Here is a 26,667-nt window from a genome sequence, read left to right as displayed (position 1 = left end):
CTTGTGAAGGCATCCCTGAGGCAGAGAGCATTTTGGGGTGGAGGAGGATGTGAGGGGGACACGTGAGGTAGTCAGGTTATGGTCCTAATGGTTATGGTCTTAGTGCAAACTGGGAAATCTTTTGGGAATTTAGTTACTGACCATTGTGCTTCCCAGGTGGAATTGCTTGTAATTGTGCCCACCATTTTGTTCTAAAATTATTCTCATTTTTTCCCTCTTACTTACTTGCTCTTACAGTTACTGTTGTTCCTGCTCCAAACGTCAACTTGTAGTCATTAGAGCCACAGTGCTACGTCTTCCTACGCAAACCGAACTGGATAAGAGAGTAGGCTGGGGCGACAGGCAGGCTGCCCTGAGGTCTAGCGCTGCCCCCTCTGTGTAGGAGCCCTCTGGTAACTATTTTGACCTCTGGCTTTGTTTTTCACTTTCACAGTTTCCTCACCTGTGAAAGTGGGGACGATAGTATCTATCCCAGGAGGCTGTGAGGAAGGTTAAATGACTTTATGAGAGACATTTACACAATACTTTGCATATAGCAAGTGTTCAGTAAATGTTAGATTATTATCAATATAATTATAATATATAATTTTAATTTAATAAAATTTTAATTTGTCATATCTCCTCTCTGAAATCCTGGACATTCATAGGTCCTTTAAGTTATATCGAAATGCTCTTTTTTTCGGGTCAACTAATAAATGCAGCAATAGTTAAAATTTGGGAATTTTCCGTATATAGGATACCATCCCAAGAGTATGGTTGGCAGTTTCAGAATGTTTACTGAATCATAAGGATTTGTTTACAACATTTTATGTATGTTTAAGGGACATATGAACAAGGACCCAAAACACAAAAGAGCTCAAAATAAATACAGACTGGTAAGAGGAATTTAGGATAATACGTTGGTGACTTTTTCCTGTAGACAACTGTCACTTACTTGGCTTTACACTGAGTTTCGTCCCAGATCCGAAGTAAAAATCTGGAGTTGTACACCATGTTTACTATCATTACAAAAAGTCTCCTGGACTTCCCAAAAGGGAGGTGTGTTATCCAGAGGTGACTAACCAAGTTAGGCCAAGACTAATGCAACCCCACCAGCTTTTATTTTTTTGCTACTTTCCCAGAAAATTCAAGAACCAAAGTGAGGAATGAGGCAAGAAGACCCATTCATTATCAGAGACAGGCAAGACACGGGCATCTGATTTTCTTCAGTGCTTTTATCGATTTCTTTTCTTTAGCTTTCTGCTTGGGTTCTTTCTCGTGTCTTCTGTGCTTCATACGCACAATATTTGAAACAAGGACACTGCAAATAAATGCTCTTTACCTGTCTCTTTTCCTAATTATAAATGGAACGTCTCCTCCGGTGGTGGACAGGGTTGTGAGGAGAATCCTGATTCTGCCTTTAGTTCCAGGGCTATCTGGAAGCTTCTCTCCTTGAGTTGGACCCAGGTCTGTGTCGTGCTTGGCAACCTGACCTAAGCTTCTGGTTAAGGACACCCTGAACCACATCAACAAGCTAGCAGTATTATGTATGTATGATCAGACAAGATCACTGTGTCTTATCTTTCAAAGTACCTCCATTATATAACCAAATGTACTTTAACAGCCCCCGCCCAGCCCCACAGTGAAACTGTACATTTTCGCTTTTTTTTTCCTGCTCTCTGCCCGCATATTCCCTTTAGCAAGGGGGGAGAAAAAAGAGGCCGCAGAGTTGGCTGTCATTTGCAAGTCTAGATGAAACATTATTTATGGGCAAAATATTTTGCTGACACTTTCAAGAGAAAGGAAACCTCAGAGCCAAGAGTTAGACACCCACACAGTTTGGATTTAAACAAATGAACACAGGAAAAATAAAATAGAGGTGACTTCAGTCTAAGGCAAGTAATTATGCTTATGCAGTTTGGGAGGGCAAACTTGTTCTTACTTGTAGAAATGATAAGCAGTGTGTTACAGGCACACTATGCTGGAAGGGCACCAGAGAGCTATAGAAATAGAGTTTCATTTAAATATCTTAAATAGGCACTTTTGTGTTTAGCAACTTATGGAGAAATAAGCCAGGATAGACTAGAAATATGGCTGGCCAACTAGACTTGGTTTAAGATAGTTCCTGGTAAAACCATCTTGTAGCATTTCTCCTGGTTCTAGTGAAAATATTATGAGAAAGAGAGGTTCCCTTTATGGAATCCATTCCTATTCTTCTAGGTTAGGATAGCTTCTTTTCTACTCATTTTCACCAGCTCCTATTCCAAACTTAGCAAAAAGCCTTCTCTTTCTCTTTGGTCTTTGATAAATAATTCTCTTCGTATGTTACCCTTTTAAGTATGTGTTTTTAGTATCTCTTCCCCCACCCTACTCCACCCCCCCACCCGGCCCATTACGTTACATAAATGTACAGCATACATTTATAGATTAATAAATCCGTGAAAATAGTATTTAATTGTAACGGCCTACCAGGTACAACAGTCAGTTGGGTCCCAGATCCAAAGGTCAGTTGCCAGCTTGAACCAGAGGAAACACTGTGATATGCCCAACAACAAAAACCAGATCCAATAGGCCGGGTTGGCAGAGCACAGAGTAAAGAGTTGGCAATTACTTTATGAATTAGGTGTGTATTATTGTCAATCTAGGTTTGATCTGGAGTGACCAAATTGCTTATCTACAAATTGTAAATAACGCCTTCTTTGTCTTTATAAGCTCACCTTCTTTTAGGGAATCCTTGCTTCCCACTTTCTACTACAGAGTTCCAGGGGTCAAATATATGCTTTAACATATATAGAGCGATCCCCGATTTTAGAGGTCAAACCAGTGTTCACATCTTTTCAGACTCACAAAGCCCAGAACAGAGAATATTTCTCTGCTGCTCTGGGGATCTCTGGGTTACGTCACCAGGAAACTGCCTGAACCCTTGAATCCTCCTTAGACAGAGTACAGGATCTAAATGAGGTATAGAGCTGCATTAGTTATCTAGTTAATTTGGCCACGAGTTTGATATCAATAAAATAATTTTAGAATGATCAAATTATCAGGGAAATTTCTAGTTTTCCCCTTCACTTTTGGGCCATTTCTTTTCTCATGACTATGTTGATTTCACTGCTAAAAGACTTTAAAACTGCAACAAAGATCAATTTTAATATTTCCTAAGGTAGTGAGGATGGTATAAAAGCTCAAGAGGGATCAGGATATGGATGGTCATATCCCAGGGAACAATGGGGTCCACCTCCAGAATGCAAGTTCCCTGAGGGCAATATCACATTGAGTTTCTTCCCTGATGGGTCAGCTGGTCCAAACGCTGAGCCTGGCATAGAGTAGGTACACAAAAATATTTGTCAGATGAGTCTTGCAGATTCCTCAGACCTCAGGCCAGGAGAATTAATGATAGGGACTTAAATTCTAGTCTGAGCTCAGCCATAGACTTACTGTGGGACCATGATCTGTCTCTTCCCTGGGCCTGTTTCCTTAGAGGTGGACAGTCAGAAAAGATGACTTTAAGGGTTCTTCTCTCTGCTCCACGAGGCTATGTTGTACAAATTTTTGGCCTAAATTCTCAGAAACAGAAAGTACTTATGAATAAATTTTTTTTTTTGAGTGATTTTTAGACCTTGGGAGAGGCTAATCACCTTTATTCTGGTCAATGATCATTACTTACAAGATTCCTTCTATATGTTGACATAATCTTAGCCAAAAAGAATAGCATCTGGCTTCTCTGGTGGTACAGTGGTTGAGAATCTGCCTGCCAGTGCAAGGGACACGGGTTCGATCCGTGGTCCGGGAAGAGCAACTAAGTTGCCGCGGAGCAACTAAGCCTGTGCGCCACAACTACTGAGCCTGCGCTCTAAAGCCCGCACGCCACAACTACTGAAGCCTGCGTGCCTAGAGCCCGTGCTCTGCAACAAGAGAAGCCACTGCAAGGAGAAGCCCACACAACGCAACAAAGAGTAGCCCCCGCTCGCTGCAACTAGAGAAAGCCCGCGCACAGCAACGAAGACCCAATGCAGCCAAAAATAAATACATAAAAAAAAAAAAAAAAGAATAGCACCTTAGAGTCTTGTTAAGGAATTAGAAGTCTTGTCGCTGATTACCATACAAGTCCAGGGCTACAGATCCTAGCCAATATCCCAAGTAATCAGTCACACATCATAGTCCCACCACATATATTCTGGGAGCAATTCCCAGACACTCCCCTGCGTGGCCCATTTTGCACACAGATGTCAGATCCTAGCCAGGGGGAGTTTTGTCCTTCTATCTGATGCTCATTCACCCTTTCTAAACATTCTTCATATAGTGTATAATTGAGTCTAAATCAGCCCTTAATCCAGACATTGCTTAATCCAGGGCTACACATTTATACTTACTGGGCTTCACAGATAACTCGGTTCCCTGGCTGAAGATAAGCTTTCCTCCCTGGTTATAATTCACACAGTGTTACGTATCCTGTCAAAAACACATCCAGTCTTCCCGAACACATTTCTAATCCTCCACCCCAGAATCCACAGCCGATCTCTCCCACACCACAGCCTGAATCACGGCTCTACTTCTTCCTGTAACTTTATTCCTTTTAAGGGGAATCAGGTACTTGCTCGGGGGACTGATAGAGAAAAATGAGAATTCCTATTTATCCAGAAATGTTCCTGTTTAACACCAAACCGATCTCTCACTTTTGCTTACTGGCTCTGGGTATTGCTGTTCAGGGAAATGGCTTCCTTTCAAATACGTCATGGTCTCAGCTAGAAATACTTGGCACATGGGTTAGAATTAAGGGCAGGTGAGGCTCCAAGGAATCAGGCTTACCTGGGGCAACCACAACCCGGGTCCCTGCTCCAAAATTCAATTTCCCCCAGCCGTCAGTTGTCACACTGTGACGAACTCCTTTACAAAATGGCTTCCCCAGAAGAAGACAGCGGCTAAATGAAGACAAACGGCTCACGGAAACAATCTTGCTACAAAATGAGGGAACTGCATGATATGAGATACAAGCTTTCTCCCCCCTTCTCTTCTAATTTCTCTTATTGCAAGACACCAAGGATGATGTTGCCAAGAGCTGCACTTCCTAGGCTGCAGGGCCAGAGAGTGGCACTGCTGGGGTTAACGAAGACCAGGTTTAGGGAAGACTGGGCTCTGCAGTGATAAAACCCCACCATCTAGGAGTTTACCTACTGCCAGACCCAGTCCTCAGCACCACGGAACTCAAGTTACAGCTGGTTACCACGGCTCCCCTGTCATTTAAATAACCTGCTGCTTCGAATTCACCGTCTACCTGAAAAAGTGTTTGCTCCCTGAGTTCTGTTCCTGTTAGAATATGCCGGTCTCTGAGAGGCCTCAGTTTTTAAGTGCATGAAATGGGCATAACCCTAGTGGAATCTCCTTCTGAGGAAGACTTGCCATCAGATGGTTTTACTTATTGGAAGATTAAGAGAATAGACGGGGCTTCCCTGGTGGCGCAGTGTTTGAGAGTCCGCCTGCTGATGTAGGGGACACGGGTTCGTGCCCCGGTCCGGGAAGATCCCACATGCAGCAGAGCGGCTGGGCCCGTGGGCCATGGCCGCTAAGCCTGCGCGTCCGGAGCCTGTGCTCCGCAATGGGGGAGGCCACAGCAGTGAGAGGCCCACGTACCGCCAAAAAAAAAAAAAAAAAAAAAAGAGAATGGACGGAACCCAAGGCTGGGTTGCCGGTGGGGTCCTGATGGCTTTCTTCCCTTCCGCACCTCCCAGAACTCCTTCAAGGACAAGGGAGATGACCAGGCTCTGGGCGTTGGTCCGCTCAGCCCCTTTAATAGCATTCTGGTCCAAGGAGGCCCCCGTGGGAAAGAGAGCAGGTCTTCCTCTTGGAGATAATCATATTCAGTGCACAATTCAAATTGGATGCCACTTACTTGGCTTGACAAGCAGCCTTGTTCCCTTCCCAAGGACAAGGGAGAAGCCTTGTCCTTGCGCACAGTGATTATCTCAGCATCAAAAACATGCCAACTCAGCTTTCCCCCCGCGCGCCCCGACAAAGCCCTCCCGAGAAGGTAAAGCTCCGATGTACTTCCTCCAGCATTATTCCCACGGGCCTGTGATTTTCCTCCCTGAATAAGCATCCCTCACACTCCTTATCGTCCTCTCCATCCCGGCTCGGAGGTCACAGTGGGCCCAGGCCTCAAGCACGGCTGGTTTCTCTTCCCAACTCTCCGTACTTACAGGGCAGCACAGACAATCTGGTTCCCCCACCGAAGGTCAAACTCTGGGCATAGTTATTCCCACAGAGCCTCTGGGCTCTACAAAAACCCCTTAGAGCTTCCCTCCCCCACCCCGAACCCACCCCGCCTCATATCTGAACACCATCAACGGCGCAGGACCCAGGCCCTGTGTTTTTAGCTTTAGGATGAAAAAAATCAGCCTGCTTGTCCTGTTAAGTGTGAGAACAAAGGGAGTTTGGGACACGACAAGCAAGGGTTCCAAAACTTAACCCAGCAACCCGGGTGTCCCGAAGGATGCAGCTCTGCATTAATGAGCCAGAGTTTTTTCACAGAGCAGCTCAGGGGCTGGGAAGAGGCTTAGAGAGGTTCTCTAGTTTCTCCTCCTGCCTCCACGCAGGGCTCCACTCCAATCAGCCCTGAGACGAGGGTGTCTATCTCGTTTTAAAAACCCTCCAGAGAAAGTGCTCTGGCAACTGCTCCTGACACTGTTCACAAACCTATTAGGAAGGTTTTTTTGTTTTTTTTTTTTTGCGGTACGGGGGCCTCTCACTGTTGTGGCCTTTCCCGTTGCGGAGCACAGGCTCCGGACGCGCAGGCTCAGCGGCCGTGGCTCACGGGCCCAGCCGCCCTGCGGCATGTGGGGTCTTCCCGGACCGGGGCACAAACCCGTGTCCCCTGCATCGGCAGGCAGACTCTCAACCACTGTGCCACCAGGGAAGCCCCTATTAGGAAGGTTTTAATCACTAACCTTAACTCCCTTCCTCTTGCAGTATTAGCAAGAGGTCTGTGGTCTGAGTCCCGGTGGGGCTGGAGAACGCAGCATCTCCAGCTTTTGTTTAATGCGTCTTCTCCCAGATTGAGATGTGACTTGATTCCCACCTTACACTCAACCCCTTGTCTTCAATATTAACTGGCCCAGTTTTGCCTCTATAGACTCCTGATCCTCCCTCCCCAGGTCTGAGAGTTTCATTTAGGGACTATTTTTCAGGCGCCGTATTTCTCACGAACTTCACTACCCAGAGGAGCAGAAACACGATCTGGAGCAAGAAGCTGTTCCCTGTGAAGCTTCCATCCTCTCTCAATCCCTGTCCCTCCACATGGGGAACCCGTGCCTTGGGGCACTTTGGAGGGAGTCATGCTGGGGTCAGCTTGGTGAGAGGGTGCTGCAAGGTTTCTGCTGCCGCAGCCCTCACCCGACTATACTGTGAGCTGCATCCCTGCTCTAAGGGGTTATTGTGTAGCCTCAGATGCTCCAGCCATGCAGCTCTCTGCAGAAGCCTCTCTCCTGCCTCTGACAGTTGGACAATTTTGTATTTAAATTAGCCAGGATTCTTTCTATTTCCACTTAGACACTTTCCAATCCCAGGTGAAGAATTTCATAGAACAGGCTGACACTCCACCCTCCCCCATGCCAGCTCCTCTCCTGCTGCATGACAGAGCCTTGACAGAAGAGCCTGAGGGGCAAAACGAAAGCTCTACTGTGTGTTGGAGATGATGTTTATCATTATTATTATTAGCTAGGGTTTAATGAGCTCTTTCTGTGTTTTGGGCACTATGCTAAATAATTTAGCTGTTACTATTTTATTTGATCCTTTCAATAACACAACAAGGTAGGGATATTTATCCTCATTTTATGGATGGGGAAACCGAGGCTCAGAGAGGTTAAGTAATTTGTCCAAGGTCACACAGCTAATAAAGTAATGGCACCAGGAGTCGAATTTAGGTTTTTCTGTCTCCAAAGCTCACACTATAGTGCCTAATCTGTGATCACTTTGGGACACATGGCATCTCAGAGGTGCTGTAGAAGTCTACTCAGTGCTGAGTCTCATATTTACAGCAGAAATTTTATTTGCAAACTAGATGCCTAAAGTTGTAGTGGTTCTTTTCAGAGATTTAAATCATAGTGACAGGGAGCGGGTAGTCAAAGTTAGATGTACAAAAGTACTTTCTGGCAGTAAGGGCTGCTAAATTTTGGAATTGCTTACAAAGAAAAGACGAGGAATTTCCTGCCCTAGACCATCAGACGGAGCCAAAGCATATGCATGTGGCCAGGGAGCCTGCAGGGAAGCCAAACCAGGGGTCGGGGTGCTGGGTCCCCAGTGGAGGTTCTTCCTGACAGTGTCACTGGCTCAATTATTGTTTATATCTCTATTTATTTGAAAATGTTGTATATGCTCCTGAAAGCTCCTCACCATGAGCCAGAGCAAGTGTGTGTGTTATGTGCACACGCGCACACACACACACATCTCATTTTAAAGCAGAGAAAGAAACCAACTCTCTTTGGCCTGGGGAAAGAACATAAAGAGCCCAAGCAGATGCACAGGATTAAAGTATTTTTCAAACTAACGATTTGATTGATTGCCCCTAAAGGCACAACTTACTTGGCTTCACAGTGAGCACGGTCCCGTCCCCAAATGTTAATTTGCCTGCACCGGTGTTACACAGTGTTCGGTGCTATTGCAATAACCTTGACTCGGGCCTCTAGGAAGACAGGTGGAGGTGGAGGAGGCAAGCAGGAAAACAAAACCTGAAATGACTGCCAAGGGCCAGAACAATCTCCTTGTAATTAGGTTAGAACGTGGGGCGAATACGAATAACTAGCAACTTCCCACTCCGATTCTATTTGCTGTAATTTTCCTTGAAAGAATGGGCCTTGGCAGGAGCAACTCCTGGGAAATTCACTCAAAGTGGCTACTGCTTGGTCTCCTGGGATCCCCTCTTGTTTGTTATTCCTGCAAGTCCTTTATCTATTTTCACCCAAATCCTGCCTTTTTTTCCCCCTCTGCCTTCCGCCTTGTGGAGGTTCACATATTTTCTCAGGGAGAGACTACATGGATCTTAAAAGCCAAGTACAATGCCCCAGGGAATATGTGCATTAATAGCCTTGTTTTCCAACTGGTATCATGAACCACCCAACACAAACCAAGCAAAGCAAACACCACCTGTGTTTTGACAGCTTCTGCATGATGGAAGGCAGGCATCTTGGGAAAAATAATTAGCCAGAAAGAAGAACTTACTTGGTATGACCAAGAGTTTGGTGCCCTTCCCGAAAATGAGTTGGTAACCCCCAACTCCAGAGTACACACAGAGTTTCCTTTCTTTGCAAAAACCCCACAGATGCTGAGAAAATCAAACCACTCACAGCATAGGAGCAGTGCTGACAAAAGCTCAGGTTGTAACAATAACCAGATGACAGGCAAAAGAGAAGGGCTGTCACAGAGGCTTGCCATGCGGGGGTGGGGGGACCATCCCTGAGTCCTACAGACACCTGGCTGGATTTCAGAGGTCAACTAGTCCATCCTCCTGTTTTCAGCCAAGGTGTTCTCGGACCAAAGACCTATATATTCTTTAAGAGCTCCTGGGAAGGTAGCTCTTCTTTGCCAACGGCCTTTGCATTCAACCAACTGTTCCTTATATCTAATTGAAATCTGCAGTCTGAGTTCTTTATGTCTTCAGCTCCTTCCCTTGAAGATGGGCGATTTCATGTCAACATGCTCCAAATAGAAACTTACCACAACACACAAACCAGTGGTCACCTCTGGGGAGGAAACTGATATTGAAGGAAGGGGGGGTCAAGGTGAATATTGGCTTTATCTGTAATTTGAATTGTTTTTACAGTGAGAAATTTTCACGTATTACTTAGACAAATTAGAATTAACAACAGCAAAATTAATAACAACAATAAATAGAAACACACAATATATTTTCAAGTGACTCTTGGATCTCAGACAAGCCTTCCTGTCCTCCCTAGACTAAAGAGTCTCAGGTTCTCTGTCCTAGGGTTTTGGTCTCCTGGGATCAGGGGAGGGAACTGGGTAGGATGTGTGGCCAGAACAAGCTGGAGGCACTGAGGACGGGGTGAGGCACGGTGCTTGCCCATGATTGTCTGGTTAGCTTTCGAATTACACCAGAGTAACCTGTTCATCTTCCTGCTTAGCACTGACTTCCCAGCTCCTACCAGAACCTTCTTGGGGGTAAAAGCATTCATAGGTTCATTGAAAAAAATCATTTAAAGGCAGAAGCCATTCTGATCAACATTAGGGAATGGCCAGGGGCACTTACTTGGAATCACAGCCAGTCTTGTGCCCTTTCCGAAGAGAAGCTGCCTGTTTCCTGAATTCCCACAGTGATTGCCTCCATAACAAAAACTCTGAATGCCTGGTCTTGGTGGTTTTCTGAATGTTTCTTCATGTTAATCTTTTTCCCTGGGTGGAATCACACAGAAATCTCCCCACTTAACCATAGTTTTTGTTTTCCCTTAGCACGTCTTTTCCTCCTTCTCCCTGATCCTCTACAAAATGTGGTATCGGTAAGATGCCCCTGGTTTGGCTGTCTATTCTGCCGATACCGGCTTCCATACATGGAGTTGTGGTCCAAGAATGCATTTGTGAACCGCCTGCAAACTTCCGGCTTATTGTTAGCCTGTGAAAAATATTCCAAAGGAAGCCCTGTCTCTGGCCTCATAATGAACTCTTTGCTGTGCTGGGAATAAAAAGGAATGGCTGCTTTTTCTAAATGAAAAAAAGATTTTGAAAATGGCACAGAGTAAGAAGGCTCCACACAAGATGTTGTTTTTGGCTGACGTACCATCTTTGTTGCCTCTGGATTAAAGTAGCTCTTAAAAAAGTTATCTTCCACCCATCCCTGGAACAAGGGAAATGTGAAGGCATGGGGCACCAGAGCCAGGAATCTTAGCAGAGGACAAACGGAGAAAATGAGTCTTTTATAAAGAGTGGAAGGAGAGGGGTCATAGGTAGGCTGGGGTCATTTCCAATGCCACTTGGCTGGAGTCAGAAATCATCCTGGGTTTAACGATGTGTCCAAACAAAGTCCATTGGGGACAAACCTTGCGGGGGAGACTTGAAGATGGACTTGACAAAATGTCACAAATTTTTTACTCTTCATAATGTATAAACAATGAAAAAGGTAATTGATATTTAAGCAGCAAAAACACTGGCAGCAACTTTCTGAGCTCTAGAGGGGAAAGAATTTGATATTTGGCTAAGCGTGGAAGGGCCAAGGACTGGGCCTCTGTGAGAGCAGAAGGACCCAGGACTGAGAGGCTACCCACATGTTTAGAGCCTAAGAAACTTTTCCCACCCAACACCAAAACCACTTTCACTCAACGGGAGCCAATATCAGAAAATCACATGAACAGCACTTACTGGGGAGAACAAGAAGTTGAGTCCCTCTTCCAAAGACAATTTTGTTAGTAGAAGTTTGTTCGCACTGTGATTGGGACCACAACAAAAACCCCTAGTGACTCTTCAGGAAAGCTACCCATCCCTCATTGGCTATCTCAGCTTCATAGGATATTTCCTCCTTTACTATAATAAACAGGCCTTGTTATCTCATCAGCCATCTCTCTCCCTGTCTCCTGGTTGTTTTGTTTGAATTTTTATGCTGCTTATTGCAAATGTGCAGAGAGGAAACTGGATGACCTCATTTGACACTGAGGGTGAATTATAAAAGCAACAATTCAACAAACTCCTGTGTGATAGCTAACACAATTCTGTTACGGCAGGCAAAAAATGGCTGGGTGGACAGCCACAGAGCTAGAAATCTACTCTTCAGAGCCTAAAGAAAGATGGGGGCAGGAGGGGCCACGTAAGACACTCATCTGAATTTCACCTGAGATAGAACTGCATCACAGAGCCTTCACCTCACCCTGGGCTCTGTTCTGGTGTGGCCGTATCACCAAACCCTGAAGATACCTTACTTTAGGCCAAGTACATGTTTGCTGCACTCATTACAGCCCTGCCCTACCTGGGGGTAGTGGGGGTCATCCATTTTGGCCCAGGGGGATTCTAGTCTTGCAGGAAATGCTCTCCTTTCACAGTCCATGGATATGGTCTTTCACCACTAGGAGATGGATACTGGATGGCATTACCACCAGTCCTGACTGGGTCCTTGTTTGACTCAAAAAGAACTAAACCCCACTGTTTCTTCCTCATTGTCTGCCTGACCCCCAAAATGTCTTTTTCACAGTCATTACAAAAGATTAGCATGGATTGGTCATACTTACTAGATCCAAAGCAAACTTATGGCGTTCTCTAGCTTGTTTCCTTGTCTTTGGGCATTTCCCACAGCTAAACCATTCAAAAATAGGCTATTCTTATTGAAAGCTCCTTGGTCAGTTGGTCAGTCCATAGTCTCAATCATAACCTAATGTAGGGTTTAATAACCTAGTCAGTCAACTTGACAACACCTGCCTCTTAATATTATTTTTTTGACTGACATTTGGATGGGTCCCTTTGTCCCCAAAATGCATTGTGGAGAAGCTGACATACTAGGTGTACCCCCAGGAATGCCAGGCTCTTGAATTCATGATTTCCCTCCTCCCCAGTGAAGTATGTTCAAAAAGTTTTTACTCCCCATGGAGGAATTTATCATTAAACAAAAATTCTATCATCATGCCTGCCATTTTATTTCACTCTGAATTCCATTTCAGGTGTTAATAAGCCATCCGGGATTGTTAGTTAATCTCAATTTTTTTTTCTCCCATTGCATTTGAATAGTAAATCTATGCTTTTAGTGAAATTTGACATGTATCGGACTAGATGTGGACCTTTGTCAAAATGGGACAATGTTTGAGTTTTATATCGGGTCTTTTAGAATAAATACATATGCAGGCATGAGTGACAAAGAAGGTATCTTATCCACATGAATAGCATTTAAAATGAGATAGATTTTTAGTAGAATGGAAGACAAGTTCTGTGGGCAAAATCACAATAAACACAAATCATTGCAGAACATAGTTTAAGAGACACTGTGGCTGTAAATAACTCATGACTCCAATATCTCTTCGGAAGAAGGGGGGCTGAGCTACCATATTAAAGGCAATTTGGGATGGTCTCATTCTGAGTCTATTTATCATTATTGCTCTATTCTCAACAATCATGAATGTTTCATGCATTTACAAACGTCATTTTTCAAAAGGTACATTTGTCTACATAATAAATTAAATCTCTACTAACTCCACAGGGTTTATTTGTTTGGTCAAATATAAATAGAACATGGCCACTTACTGGGCTTTACCAACACCTGGGTTCCAGTTCCAAAGACGATTCTGGTTGTTATTCCCACAGCATTTCCTGCCTTTACTGAAACCCCTAGTAAAACCCCACTACACACATGGCATGGTGGTGAGGGGGCAGTTGGACTCACCATGATTTTTTCTTATGTGTTTCTGGAAAATGGTCTTTTACGATAGGAAGAAGAACACTGGTTCTGCTACCTAAAGCAGATCATTTTTACTTAGAAAGACCAAACTTAGGCTCTTCCAAGACCCTTTTGCATTGTTAGGCTTAACTCTGCCAAGGCTGAATTAAATAATTTGTTAACAGCTCTTGCTCTCATATGTGTGAGCTCAGCCCCTAGACAGACGGCTTTGAAAGGATGATGCATTCCTATATCCAAAGGGATGATTTCCAGCTACAGAGCTGCCTGAACTCCTATCCAGGCTCCACCCAAATGCCTCGGTCCTGGCCCCTACTCACTGGCCAGGTTATTCCCAAGCTTTCTCCCTGTGTAATAGTGTCTATGTGGTAGCCTAAGAAGATATTTCACCAGGGAAGGGAAACAAGAGGCAAATAGTCCTATCTTTTCCTAAAGAGATGCCACCATGGACTCATATGATGCTTCAGATAGACAGGAGTAGGGAGTTATAATACACCATCTCCTACATTTTAAGAAAGTCCAGTCCTGAAATAAATGGAAGAAGTGAACATTTTCTTTAGAAGAAAGATTTTATCCTAAAGGCAAGGATAAGGGCCCACAAGAGCTCCTTTATCACAAAGCTGAGCATTGGCTGGGTTTTAATATACATTTTAACATACATTGAGAATCAAAGAAAAGAGAGAGGGGAGAGCATCCAAGACAGTGATACCAGGCCTTGGTTAAAAATAGAGCATAAGTGACAGAATTTTAAGCTTGGAGAGAGAAGAACTGATCTCATCCCCAACGTAACTGTGACTTGTTGCTTCTTCAGATTTGAAGAGAGAGTTCAATGCTAGTTTTCTCTCCTCTTAGCCTGGGAGCAGTGAATGTCCAGAATAAACCAAAAGGACGTAGTCCAGGGAAAACGAAAGGGAAAACAAATGGAGGACATTTAGGGAAAGTGTTATTGAATATATGGATCACCATATTAATATTGATCTAACCCACCCTAAGCCTCGTCTTTGCCCTGCCCCACCCCGGGTCAGTTCTGTCTGCCTTCTCAGCAATCTCCCCAACCACAGCTCTGAGGTCTCTTCTGGGCGAAGAATAAGGTGCTTGGACCAGCTGACACACAACTGTACAGACAGGTTAGCAGAGATTGTACCTACCTAGGTAAAGGTGGGACTGGGGCTGACCTGGGAATCAGGTTCACAGAGCAGAAAGCCTGTAACATTTAGATGGGAAGAATTTTTCTACAGTGGTTTTTCTTCCTGGGATTTACCTTAACACTAGCCCATTTCCCCTTCTCTGACTGTGCGGTGCCAATGAAGAAAATGGGAAATTTGAGAGCCTGCCTAAATAAGGGATGGCGGTGGGCTAAGAACTCGACCTTCATCCCTCCTTTTCACTGAAGAGTGACTGTTACTTCCCACTTGCCAGGGACACAGAATCCCACTACTCACGTACTTGGCTTGACAGAAAACAGTGGCCAGTCCCAAAGAGGAGCTCCTTGGCAGCACTCCCATAATTTACACAGCCCTTCAGAATCCTCAGGAGGGGCCATGGCAGGATGGGGAGTGTGGGCTTAGTCTTCCCAGGCTAAGAGCTCCTTAGTCCCATCGCTGGGAAAGCAGACTTGCCAGGTATCCCTTTAGGCTCCATTCTTCCCTCAAGTGCTGATACTGCCTTTTATTTATTTTTTTTAACATCTTTATTGGAGTATAATTGCTTTACAATGGTGTGTTAGTTTCTGCTTTATAACAAAGTGAATCAGTTACACATATACATATGTCCCCATATCTCTTCCCTCTTGCGTCTCCCTCCCTCCCACCCTCCCTATCCCACCCCTCTAGGTGGTCACAAAGCACGGAGCTGATCTCCCTGTGCTATGCGGCTGCTTCCCACTAGCTATCTATTTTACGTTTGGTAGTGTATATATGTCCACGCCACTCTCTCACTTCGTCCCAGCTTACCCTTCCCCCTCCCCATGTCCTCAAGTCCATTCTCTATGTCTGTGGACACTGCCTTTTAAATTACACCCTTGTGGGACTCATGCTGAAGCCCAGAACCCCAGGGGATTCGCCAGCAAATGACCAGAAGCTTTGCAGGTATCTGCTCCCCACGCAGGACAGCAACCAGAGACGAGGATGTTGGGAAAACCGCCCGCACTGCTGTTCACCACTTGGTCTTTGACTGTGGCCCTTTCCCTTTTCTCTGGATTTCTCTTTTGATAAAATGAGACTGGTTATATCCTTGGGAAAGAATTCCAACCGTATTAGAGGGAATTAGATACTCCTTAACAACCCAGCTCTGCTCTCTTGGAGGGCTAGTGAAGCATTATTCATTCTGGAAGCAACTAGATCTAACAAGAGAGTTGGTGGCTGACATTGCTTCTCGCTGGGAATGAAAACCCTATTTGGGTCGAGTGCATTGTCTCCAGCAGGCTGGATTGTTCTTAAGAATATAATTTGCATGCTATGCCTCGTGTATTATTCAACCTGTGTCTCCTCTCCCTTAAGGTTGGTCACATCTCTGAGACTTACCTGGCTTTATAATTAGCTTGGTCCCAGAGCCCCAGATCAACTGATAGTTGCCATCCACACAGAGACAAAAACCTTAACCAAAACCTTCACTGTCCTTCTGGGGAGCCTATTAGAGATAAATCCCAAAGTCCAGAGCCAAGCACATAAAACAACGTAGGACTATTGACTATTGAAGATTATTTGCTCATTTAATTACATTTGATTCCCTCTCCCATTATAGATTCCAGACACATGATGAAATCGAATGACTAAACATCCAAAGTCAATCTCGGTCTCTCTGCATATAAGGGAAGCAAAATTCATAAACAGTTTTCAAATGGGAGAAGCTGAACCTGTTTCACCTTCCCTGATGTTTTCAATAAAAATGCAAAAGAGAGAAACGGGGACTTCCCTGGCGGTGCAGTGGTTAAGAATCCGCCTGCCATTGTAGGGGTTCGAGCCCTGGTCCGGCACGGCGAGTAGCCCCCGCTCAACACAGCTAGAGAAAGCCCACGCGCAGCAATGAAGACCCAGTGCAGCCATAAATAAATAAACTTAACAAAAGAGAGAAACAGATCATTTTTTTGGAGTTATAATGCATCTGATGTTCTAGCGTCTTGTTTTCCCTGCGGATAAGATTCTAGTCAGAACCATGGCATTCGTACATAGATTATACTGATTTGGTTTACAGAATGTTCTCTCTGTGAGAAATAGCATTCCTGAGGGAACAAGAACCAGGCAGCCAGAGGTGGGGAAGGCCCTACAGAGTGCAGTGCTGGGAAGGGTGGCCCAAAGCACCACGAGGATGAACCAAAGCGAGTTGGCTGTTTATAAAAAACACCTTTGCAAAATCACTCCTGGTTTTCTAGGACTTACTTGGAAAGACTTGTAATCTGCTTCCAGCCCCAAAGATGAGTTTGTCTGTGTTGTAGGACACAGTGATACCGAGGCCTGCAAAAACCCCCTGAGCCCAGCAGGGTGCTCTGCCTTTACACCTGGCCCCTCTGCTCTTTCCCCATCTCTGGCACCAAATAACTACCAATGGCAAAGCAGATTTGGGTGTGTACATTTCAAACAACAGTGCAATCATCAGACAGCCAGTTTCTGTTTTGGTTAAGTTCCATCCCCACTGGATTCCTATGGCCTGTGCTTATTATGTTTTCAATTCACAAAGGTGACAACTCAGGATAATTCACCATAAGAAAACGGGGAATCTCAAGCTCTAATCCCAGTTCTGATTTTTGAGGTTTGACTTCAATTATTTAACTTGTCTGTGCTTCAGCTTTTCTGTCTGTGAAACTGTGTGTGATGATGTGTGACCCTGTTTACCTTCTTAGAGAATGTTGTGAAGACAAAAGGGCTGGCGGTAGAGCAGTGGGTTACACACAGCAATGCATTTTGAATAATGTGGGGAAAATTGCTTGTTTAAGCCCAGGTATTATTAACACGAATAGAAGGGAATAAGTTAGCTAAAGTGTACTGTCAAAATAACGAACCAAAAGCTTTCTTAGGAAAAGCTGAAGGAGAATGTATCTGTCTTGTGTGTTTTCCTTCAAGAAAGTTAGTGGACACAACCATTTAATCTGCCAGAGGAGACAGGCCTGGAAAAGGTCAGCTGAATTCTGAAATTTAACTGCCGGGGGATAAGAAGAAATGACTGTCCTCCCATAGCAGTGAACGAGCATAGATTAGGTTCCCACGACGTGCTAACTTCCCTTTGCTGTTAGCAGCATTAATTGAAATCAGTCAAAGTTATATCTGAAAATGAATTTGATCATCTTAATGGTCAAACCGGCAGGGCAGCTGGATCCAGAAATTGCATCCCATCAGTGACTAGCTGGGAAATGGGGGTGGGGGGAGAACTCCTCTATATGATTGACAGACATACCCACCCACAGATATGAGAAAAGATGCACTTACTTGGTGTAACAATCACTTGAGTGCCGGGTCCAGAGCGCCGTACACCCCCAAAGCCTGACTGTCCACAACGGCTGATTCCACTGCAGAAACCCGCCCCCTCTTCAGAGCCACAAAGGTCGAGTCAAGGTGGAAGCTACAGTTTCCCAAGTAGGAGGGGACTCACACACATGTATCATGAAGGCCGTAGTGGTCCTCATTCTGGGGCGACCTTCCTCCAGAGGCCCCTCATCCTGGGCCCACCTCCACCTCTTGGGGGTGGAGCCCTGCCCTTAGGGAGGACTCTCTCAGGTACCTGAGCCTTTGGAGGATCACTCAAGGGGGCTAAGAAACTCCTCAGAAATACAACTGATGGCCCCAAAGGCAGGCGGCCTCTTTAGTGTGTGGTAGGGTTGCTGCTGGGTATGGGCATGGGAGTCAGGGGTCACAGGAGACAGAAAGGAGCTAGACAGAGGAGTGGGAGATAGAAGGAACAGCCCTAGAACAGAAGGGTCTGAAAACAGAAGTAAGAAGGGTGGACACATAGCAACAGCTGATGTGCTCTGCTCTGTGAGACCCCAGGAGCTCTGGGGAAAGACATGTTCCCGGCTCTGTCAGTCGCCCCGACCCATTTAGCACTGTTTTACCCCCTGTAACAACCTCTCACATGCAGCTGAGAAGGCCCACACTACAAACGGGGAGCCCCCTCCCTGTCTTATTTCTGTTTTGTAGGACCATCTGACCAAATGTTCTACACGAGGGGGCAGGGACAGCAGCCACAAAAAGATACTCCGACTCTGGTTTCTCTCTTTCTAATTAGGCTGTCAATCTGTTCAGCTAATAAGTCCTATGAAGTGTCTTAATCTCTTCCACGGAAAGGAGTCATATAAATGCAAAGTAGCAGCAGCCATAAGTCAGATGGCTTGCTGGGTCTCTTTTCTTTGTGTGCAGAGATGTTGTTGAATAGAGGGAAAACTTGCTGTGTGGAGAGAAGACAGGGGGGGGGGGGGGGGGGGGGGGGGGGCGGCGGGGGGGGAACACAACAGCATCTGTTTTTATTAGGCTGAGTCTCTACAGCACAAAGTAAAACAGATCTGGCAATTATTTAGGTAATGTGACAGTCAATTCAGGCCATTTTGAGTGCAAAAAAGGTTTCTCAAGGAAGTGCCTCAATATTTGGATCAGCTACTGACATTAACCAAATTAACTAGACAATTGTGCTATGTGTAGACACAAGCTAATAAATGTGCCTTGTGACGGTTCTTCTGACAGGGTCACATTTTATAAACTTAACATTAAAACTGATCCAATATTTATACCCACTCTCTTCATTTTGGCACCGCAATTGACTTTTCCCATTTTTTTCCTACAACAGGCCTTACCTTTAGAGCTGCAAAGGTAAGGGTGACCTTCTCCCTGGAGTGTCTTATCAGGTTAATACACAGAAGCTCATTGAGAAATTCAATCGGTGTCTGGGATGTGAGAGCTGGTCATTATAGATTAAGGGCTTTTTTCTCAAGTGGCAAAAGATTTACAGGGAGTGACAGTGAGTCTTGTTCTCATCCCAAAGACAAGCTGGTTTGCCCCAGAATCTGACACACTGTTTCTGCCCAGTACAAAACCACTTTACTCTGGGACATTTTCTTCCTCTTCTTCCTCCGTGAAGCTCACCCAGGGGATACCATACATGTTTTGACCCTTTTGACCTCTACTTGGTGATAGCCTTTTACCAACCATCCTATGGAAAAGTGCTGTTTTCACATTTCTTAACAAAAAAAAATCCCAGTCACCAACAGTCTCCCGTCTTTCCTCCCCATTTTTTTTCAAACAAAACCTTGTCATTTCTGTGTTATCCCTTCTCCCCTTGAAAGACAGTTCATAGAGAATTCTAGCCTCTACCAGGGTGGTTCTCACTGTAGTATGCCATTATGTAAAATGACCATTTTTTTTTTTTTTGGTGCATCTCTCACACTAGATGTTTTTATGTCTCCCATAAAATTATATTCTCTCAGTCTTAGCCTAGAAATTCCAGACCTAACTCACCTCAAATCCTGCCCCCTTTTTTTTGCCACTAGCTGAAACCAAATGGGTTAGAAAAGAACGTAGCCAGGCTTTACCCACTTTCTCCTTACTACTGTAAAAGAAAAATAAAACCTAAAAATAAGGGTCTTTGGTTAGAAGTTGAAAAGGCAGAGATGATTAACCAAAGAATGAATTTAGTGGGTAACTCTGGCTCATTCGAGAACATTCAGACCTACCTGGTTTTACTTGTAACATCGTCCCCTGCCCAAAGATGAGTCTTCCTGTGTTGCTAGAGCCACACTGTAATACTCTACTTTACAAAAACTTTAAAAGGAGATAGTTTTTTTCCTTCCTTCCCTCCAGCAACCTGAGCTAGTAATAATAACTAATATTTATTGAAGACTTACTAGGTACCACCACTATGCAAGGTCCTTGATAGGTATTAACTCTTTTAATCTCATAACAATGCAGTGAGCTAGGTACTGTTATTATTCCCATTTAACAGATGAGAAAAATGAGGCATGAAGAGATTAGGCAACCTGCCCGAGGTCACACATCTGGTAAGTAGCAGAGTTAGGGTTTGCCCAGGCAGTTTGATTCCAAAATTCACCTATAGTGGCTATACCTTTCATTAGTCTTAAAAACATTCTGGGTTCCCCTTTGAAGTGTGCATCCCAGTAACACTGACAAAATAGTTAGCTCATCCATCCTAATAAATGTGCCTTGAGCCAGTTCTTCCGGAAGGCTTACATTGCATAAATTTAACATTAAAACTGGTTCAATATTTATACCCAGTCTCTTCATTTTGGCACTGCAGTTGACATTTCCCATTTTTTCTTGCAACACACAGCTTCCATTTAGAGCTGCAAAGGTAAGCGTGACCTTCTCCCTGGAGAGTCTTTATCGGGTTAACACACAGAAGCTCATTTAGAAATTCATTAACACCTATATCAAAGATGTCTTTCCCAAAGCCCCTGGACTCCATTGTATAACACCCCTTCCTCTCCCCGCAGCTCCAGCCTGGAGCTCCAGAACTTCCCTGGGAGCTAGCCCCTGCCAAAGCCACAGCAAACACTGCTAGGAACAAGTCTGGTTGTACAAAGCACAATTCTGAACAGGGTAGGTGGTCCCTAAGATGCTCCTGAAGAGTCTTGGAGAGAAGAACTTTTCAGGAGAGGCCAGAATTAGGATGAAACCAACTCCTTCCCTGTTACTTCTAGCAAATCCACCATAAGGCTATAGGCCAAAGAGAACTGAGAGATGCAGAAATTATATGGTAAGTTTGAGTCATTCTGGATAACCCACGGTGAGGAGATGTCCTCCAGGGAGGTCACTGGGAGGGCCCTAAGTCCCAGGAGTTTCCAGCAGCACTTGAGTTATCTTTGGCTGGGAGGAAACAGGATTCACCAATGGCCCATAGTGAGGTCAGTACAGTATGGACTAAGGAGGTCTAACTTTCAGTGCTCTCTGATGGCTCTTTTTGGAAAGGGTCACCTGTTTGCTCTGTAAGAAAACAGTCTAACAGTGCAACTGCCTTCCTACCAGGCACATCTGGACCCCTCTCTTGAGTTATTTTGGTTGAGAGGTGGGCAAGGGCTCAGCTTGGGTGGACAGGAGAAAACACTATTCATTACTGCACATTTAAAACATGAGGGCTAAAGAAGGAGACAGTTTCTGAGATACTTCCAGCTGCATAGACAGGTTTGAGAGAGTTAATTTGAAGACTTACTTGGATTTACTGCCACACTTGTCCCCAATCCCCAAATCAGCTTACGGTTGTTGCCAACATTACACAGTCATAGAAAGCTTTACAGAAACCGACCAGGCCAATGTGTACCAGGAAATCCCTTTCAATCCCCAAATCCAGCCAGCGTGCTTCTCCAGCTGGGACCCTGGCCAAAGAATCAGCGGGGAAGACTGTTTATTATCGTGGTCAATTCACAGCATGGTTAGGACACCAAGGCTTTTCTGAGGTTAAATAGTTCAGCCCCCAACCTCGAGACCGAGCTGTCCCCTCACCAGGCCAGCAGGGCATGGCAAAATCCTGACAAAGTCGCTGGAGAAGGTTCTCTCACTCCAGTGCTCAGCCATCCCTGTGTCCAACACAGACTTTCAGACCCAAATGGTTAAGACAAAAAGGACAAGGGATCTGTTATTCTCCAGATTATTTGTTCCTGTGCCAGATGATTACACATGTGCCCGTTTTCACATATACATATGGCATATATATACACTGTATAATCATTAAGATTAATGATTAGAATTAACTTAAAAAAATCGGGTGGAAAAATCAGCCCCCAGATGAAGTTCAGTGCTATGGCGTCCTTTAGAAATCAGAGCAATCATTACGGATTCAGCAGAGGTACTCACGGGGTTTGACCAGTAACCTTGTTCCCCCTCCAAATTGTGAGCGTGTTGCCTGCATTATTATTCACACGGCGATCTTCAGCTCAGCAAAAACCTCCTAGAAACCGAACTAAGTTTTCCCTAAAGATCTTCTGGAAGAAGCGATACCATGAGCACAGAGAATATTAAGTAATAACCTGGCACAGAATCTTAGCTCCAGCCTGGATTTCAGGACTGTTTCCACATTGGATGAATGGAGGATATTCTTTCTAAATATTCTAAAGAAGGAGTTTTCCCGCATAAGCCCAGCATACTGACTGCCAAAAATCCTAGCTATCCTCCGGTGTTTTACACAATAATTCTCCAGGGGTTGTGAAGATCATGTACCTCATTTGGACAAAGTAGGAACCGTTTTTGTCCACGACACCAAAGCCAAAGGAGTCAGAGATATTGTCATTGCAATGGGAGAGACTGAGGGCAGCTGCAACTGCCTACCCGGCAAGAGGGGTCAGCCTGCTGGTCCACCCTTTCAGGGCGCTGGAGCCAGACACCTCTGACCTAGGTCCAGGTTGTGGAGCATCTAAGGGGATTTCCACTTTTTCTCATCGCACAGAACCAGAGACAGTCACAGGCGCTGGTCAGCCCTGGAGTTCACCCTTGACTCCAGCTCCAGACCTTTTCATCCCCAACTTAGACAGTCATCAGGAAAAGGACTTTCACTACTTTCTGTCTGTGTCCCAGTGGGGACTTTTCCATTCTCACTGTCCTTTTCCCGGGAGATAGCACAACTCAAGGACTAATCTGAAATCATTCTCTTACAGGTAGCTTCTCCCATCCTGTCAAGGTGATGCTTTTGAGCCTCTCTTAATTTTTTTGGCTTAAAACAATAAGCATTTATTAGACCATGAGCCTGCAGTTCAGTGATTTAAGCTGGGCTTAGCTGGGCAGTTCTCTTCATTTTGGCTGGACTTATTCTCGGGTCTGGGAATCAACCAGCTATAAACTGATGTAGGCTGGCTATGGGAAAACTGGTGCAACTGACTCTGCTCCATGTGCCCTTAAATGTCTGGGTTGAGCATTTTCTCTTAGTGAGGACAGAGACGCAAGGGCACAGTTGAAAGCTTGCAAGTACTTCTAAAGCCTCTGTGAACCTCTCTTAATTTGGAGGTAGCCTGAGGAAAATCTGAGAAGGAAACTCCATAGGCACCACTGCTGAGTGTACAGCACGGTCTCCTCCCTCTTCCCCACCCTCTGGCCATCTGGGGGACCAGGGGCTTAACAACCAATAATTCGGAACGGACCACTTCAGAAGGAAAACAAGAAATGTACAGGGAATTTGGCAGCCCATAAATTTCCTACTTGGATTCAGTCAGTGTTGTTCTCCTCCAAGAATGTCTTTCCTCCTTCCCACACCCATTACAGAAGCATCTCCTTCCTTCCTACTTTGCTGTTTGCCTGGTGGATCTCTTACCCAAGCCTCCTTCATTTTTAAGAAGAGATATAGTTTCTTAAGTTGTCCCTATGAAATTAAGTCTGGTGACACTTGTGCTGGCTAAGAAACACTTTGTTTCATGTATGCCAGTCTATTTTCAGTGGTGGGTCTATGGTATCTGATTTATGGACACCAGGTACAGGTGTGGGCACGTGTAAGCATTCAGGGGAAGTTGGCGTCCAGTTTGCCTGGAGCAAGGCATTTGAGAAAGGGAAGAGCTGGAAACAGATTTGGAGAACAGAAAGGGCCCAGGTTTTAGAGAGCCTTAAGTGACAGGCTAAGAAGTGGATAGGATGCTTTCTCAAAACATGAATGCCCAGGTGAAGCGTTGAATTGGATGAGGGAGAAAGGCGTAAAGAGGGGTAGGAAAAAGCGAGTGAAAAATGTGGAATGAGGGTACAGTTTTAAAAGAATTCCCGTGTTTAGAGGAGTCTCTCAAAGTCTTCAGCTAATAAAAATTTTCTAATAATTAATATAATTCTTATGAAATTGGTGGTAAGTTCATTCCAGCGAGCCTCCAAGCTCTCCTTTGTCCTGCCTGTCCAGAGTAGATGGACCCAGAATGGCCACTTCAGACAGCCGTAATTTTTGCTTCCATAGCTAGTATTTCCCTTGTTTTACCTTCCTTTGTGTCTCAGACACCAAAAACATTTAAAATGTCTGTCTTGCCTGTAATACTCACTTGCTAAAACCTGCAGGCTAGTGCCTGCTCCAAAGACGTATTTGTAGTTTTCTGAGTCACAGTGCTACGTGGCTCTACGTAAACCAACACAGGGTTACCATTTGTTGGTGTAGTTTTGTTGTCAATTAGCAGGATATCGTATGCACTTTCTCCATGCGAAGGTTTGGACCTCGTGTTTTTCTGAAAGGGATTTACTTGGGATAATGTCTTAGTTCATACAGAAAGTCTTTTTGCTTTGATTAGGTCTGGGCTTGCAAAACCTCCTCAATCTCATGCTATGTTTATCTTAAGTGTGTTTATTAAGTAAAGAGGTTGTTTTAACAAACATGTCAGGATTTAAACATCTAAATGATGGTTGAACCCTTCAAAGTACTCCCTTTAGGACTCTCTCTGAGAGTCAGTTTATGGGCCACACATATACAATAAGGACATTATTTTATAGTCACGCCTCATTTTTGGAACCAAATTAGTACCAGTAATTAATTTGGGTCCCTCCTTTATTTATAACTCATGGCTCTGAAAGCCTTTTGATTCTTAATAAAAATGAAATCCACCTTCAGAAGATAAAGCCATCATGACTGCTACAAAAAGAATGTTCTGGGCCCTTTGAGGGTAGATTCAAAAGAGGAGGTTAGCAATGGACCGGGGTGGGGGGTGTGGGGGGTGGCGGTGAGGGGACTAAAGCGTGTGTTACTTCAGGCTGAATGGTTTGACTGAGCCACTCATTTAAATGTATAAACTCTATTTGTTAACAAATCAGCCCCATTACCTACTGTCACACCCGGTTCAGGCACAGAGGGTGGTGGGGAAAATACGACTGAAATGTCAGATGGCAGGCATTACTGCAAATAGTGTGCCTGCATGGAAAGCACCCCATTTTCTATCATTCTAACAGAAAAAACCCAAACCAAAACCCCCAAACACTGAACTCTGCAAGAGTGGAGATAGCTTGTAAATTTTCAGTATTTCTTTCTGTAATCCATCTCTCTTCCCCTCTCCCTGATAGCTTCACAACTCAGATAAACATTCTGCTTTGTCACAGGAAATCCAGTGGCAGTGGGGAGGCTTCCAAGGTATGGGGATTCTCTGTCCCTCCCACAGGGTTGACTCGGCCAGCCTGGGTGAAGGGGAGAAGTCCATGTAGGGAACTACTTTGTCCTTGGGGTGAAGAGGGGGCTTCCACGGATATGACCCATAGAGGGCTGTCCTCTCTCCAGAGAAAGTTTGATTGTTCAGCTATTCTCCCAGCAGAGGAAAGCCACGAGGAGCTTGTGGCTCTTGCTGCCCACCCCTCACCCAAGCCCTCAGTCCACCTGCTAGATTTTCCAGTTCTACCAGGTGACATGGCATAGGCGCAACTGGGTTCTTAGCACTTATCTGTTAAGGACATGCTTCCGTGGCTGCGTGCTGCTGCATTGGTAGCCTCCCCTTTCATTGGTTTGTTTCTCTATCACCAAGCTTTTCTGCCTCTTTCCCAAAGCCTCAACGTGCTTTGTGGACCTTCAAGAAACACTGACTACAGTATTAATACAATTTATCAAACTGCCCATGGAACTGATAACCAAATCCAGCCACCAGGGAAACATGTATTCATATCTTGCTCACACATCTGACATAGTTAACAACTGCATGCTAAACGAAGCAATTAAATTCAGCCGTGTTTCAACACGTCCCTTTGGGTTTCTCTCCAGAAAGGATAATGAGTTAACCACAAGAACTCACTGAGTATGACCAGCAGCGAGGTGAGTTTGCCAAAGGTGAATGCATACCCAGCGTTCCACAGTGCATTTTCCCTAAACAAAACACCCCTCTCAGTAGCCACTCTGACTCTCTTCCTCATGGGATCCTCCATTAAATCTAATGTCTAAACACCTATCACCCAGCAGTCACACAGACCGTGGGTCACCCAGGGTCCTCTTCCATGAGACCATTGCTGAGAAGGTCACCCACTCAGCACAGTGAGGTGGGTGATCACTCCTGAGAAGTGCCGTCCTGGGGAGGGGGCCCTGTTACATGTTATGAAGCCCAGAGTTTTCCTATGTCCAGCAGAGGCCAGTCCTCATCTGGCTGAGGACAGCCAAGGGCCTAGATCGGGGCAACTCTGTAGGCTCGTGGGTGAAGGGTGGGTAGACTCCACAGAGAAATTAGGTTGGTAAATTTCTTCTCATTCACTCTGCGTTGTGCTTTAGCTGCACTCACTGATTAATCTCTGAAACCCGCCAGTACTTACTTGGTTTAACAGGGAGTGTAGTGCCTTTTCCAAAGGTGAGCTTTCCTTGGCTGCCTCCATAATTCACAGTCATATGGGGCCTCACAGTAATCAGTGGGTGGGAAGGATTGAGGCGGAGAAAGAACAAGTGAGACCACTTTCTCCTCT

The 26,667-nt window shown here is 44.9% G+C and overlaps 1 gene segment (V, D, J or C); it reads right to left on the bottom strand.

Moving 5' to 3' along the window:
- The window catches only part of LOC113622549 (T-cell receptor alpha chain C region-like), a 50,637-nt gene extending 28,389 nt beyond the window's left edge, over positions 1–22,248 (bottom strand). The window contains 1 exon segment of the C gene segment in view: positions 22,141–22,248. Coding sequence covers positions 22,141–22,195 — 55 coding nt within the window.
- Between the last annotated feature and the right edge of the window lie 4,419 nt (positions 22,249–26,667).

The sequence above is a fragment of the Aethalodelphis obliquidens genome, unplaced genomic scaffold (assembly GCF_003676395.1).
Source record: "Aethalodelphis obliquidens isolate GAN/ISIS:26980383/991018 unplaced genomic scaffold, ASM367639v1 scaffold10, whole genome shotgun sequence".
NCBI lineage: Eukaryota > Metazoa > Chordata > Mammalia > Artiodactyla > Delphinidae > Aethalodelphis > Aethalodelphis obliquidens.
Note: the sequence above shows the minus strand (reverse complement) of the source record. Positions and strands in the feature narration are given on the sequence as shown.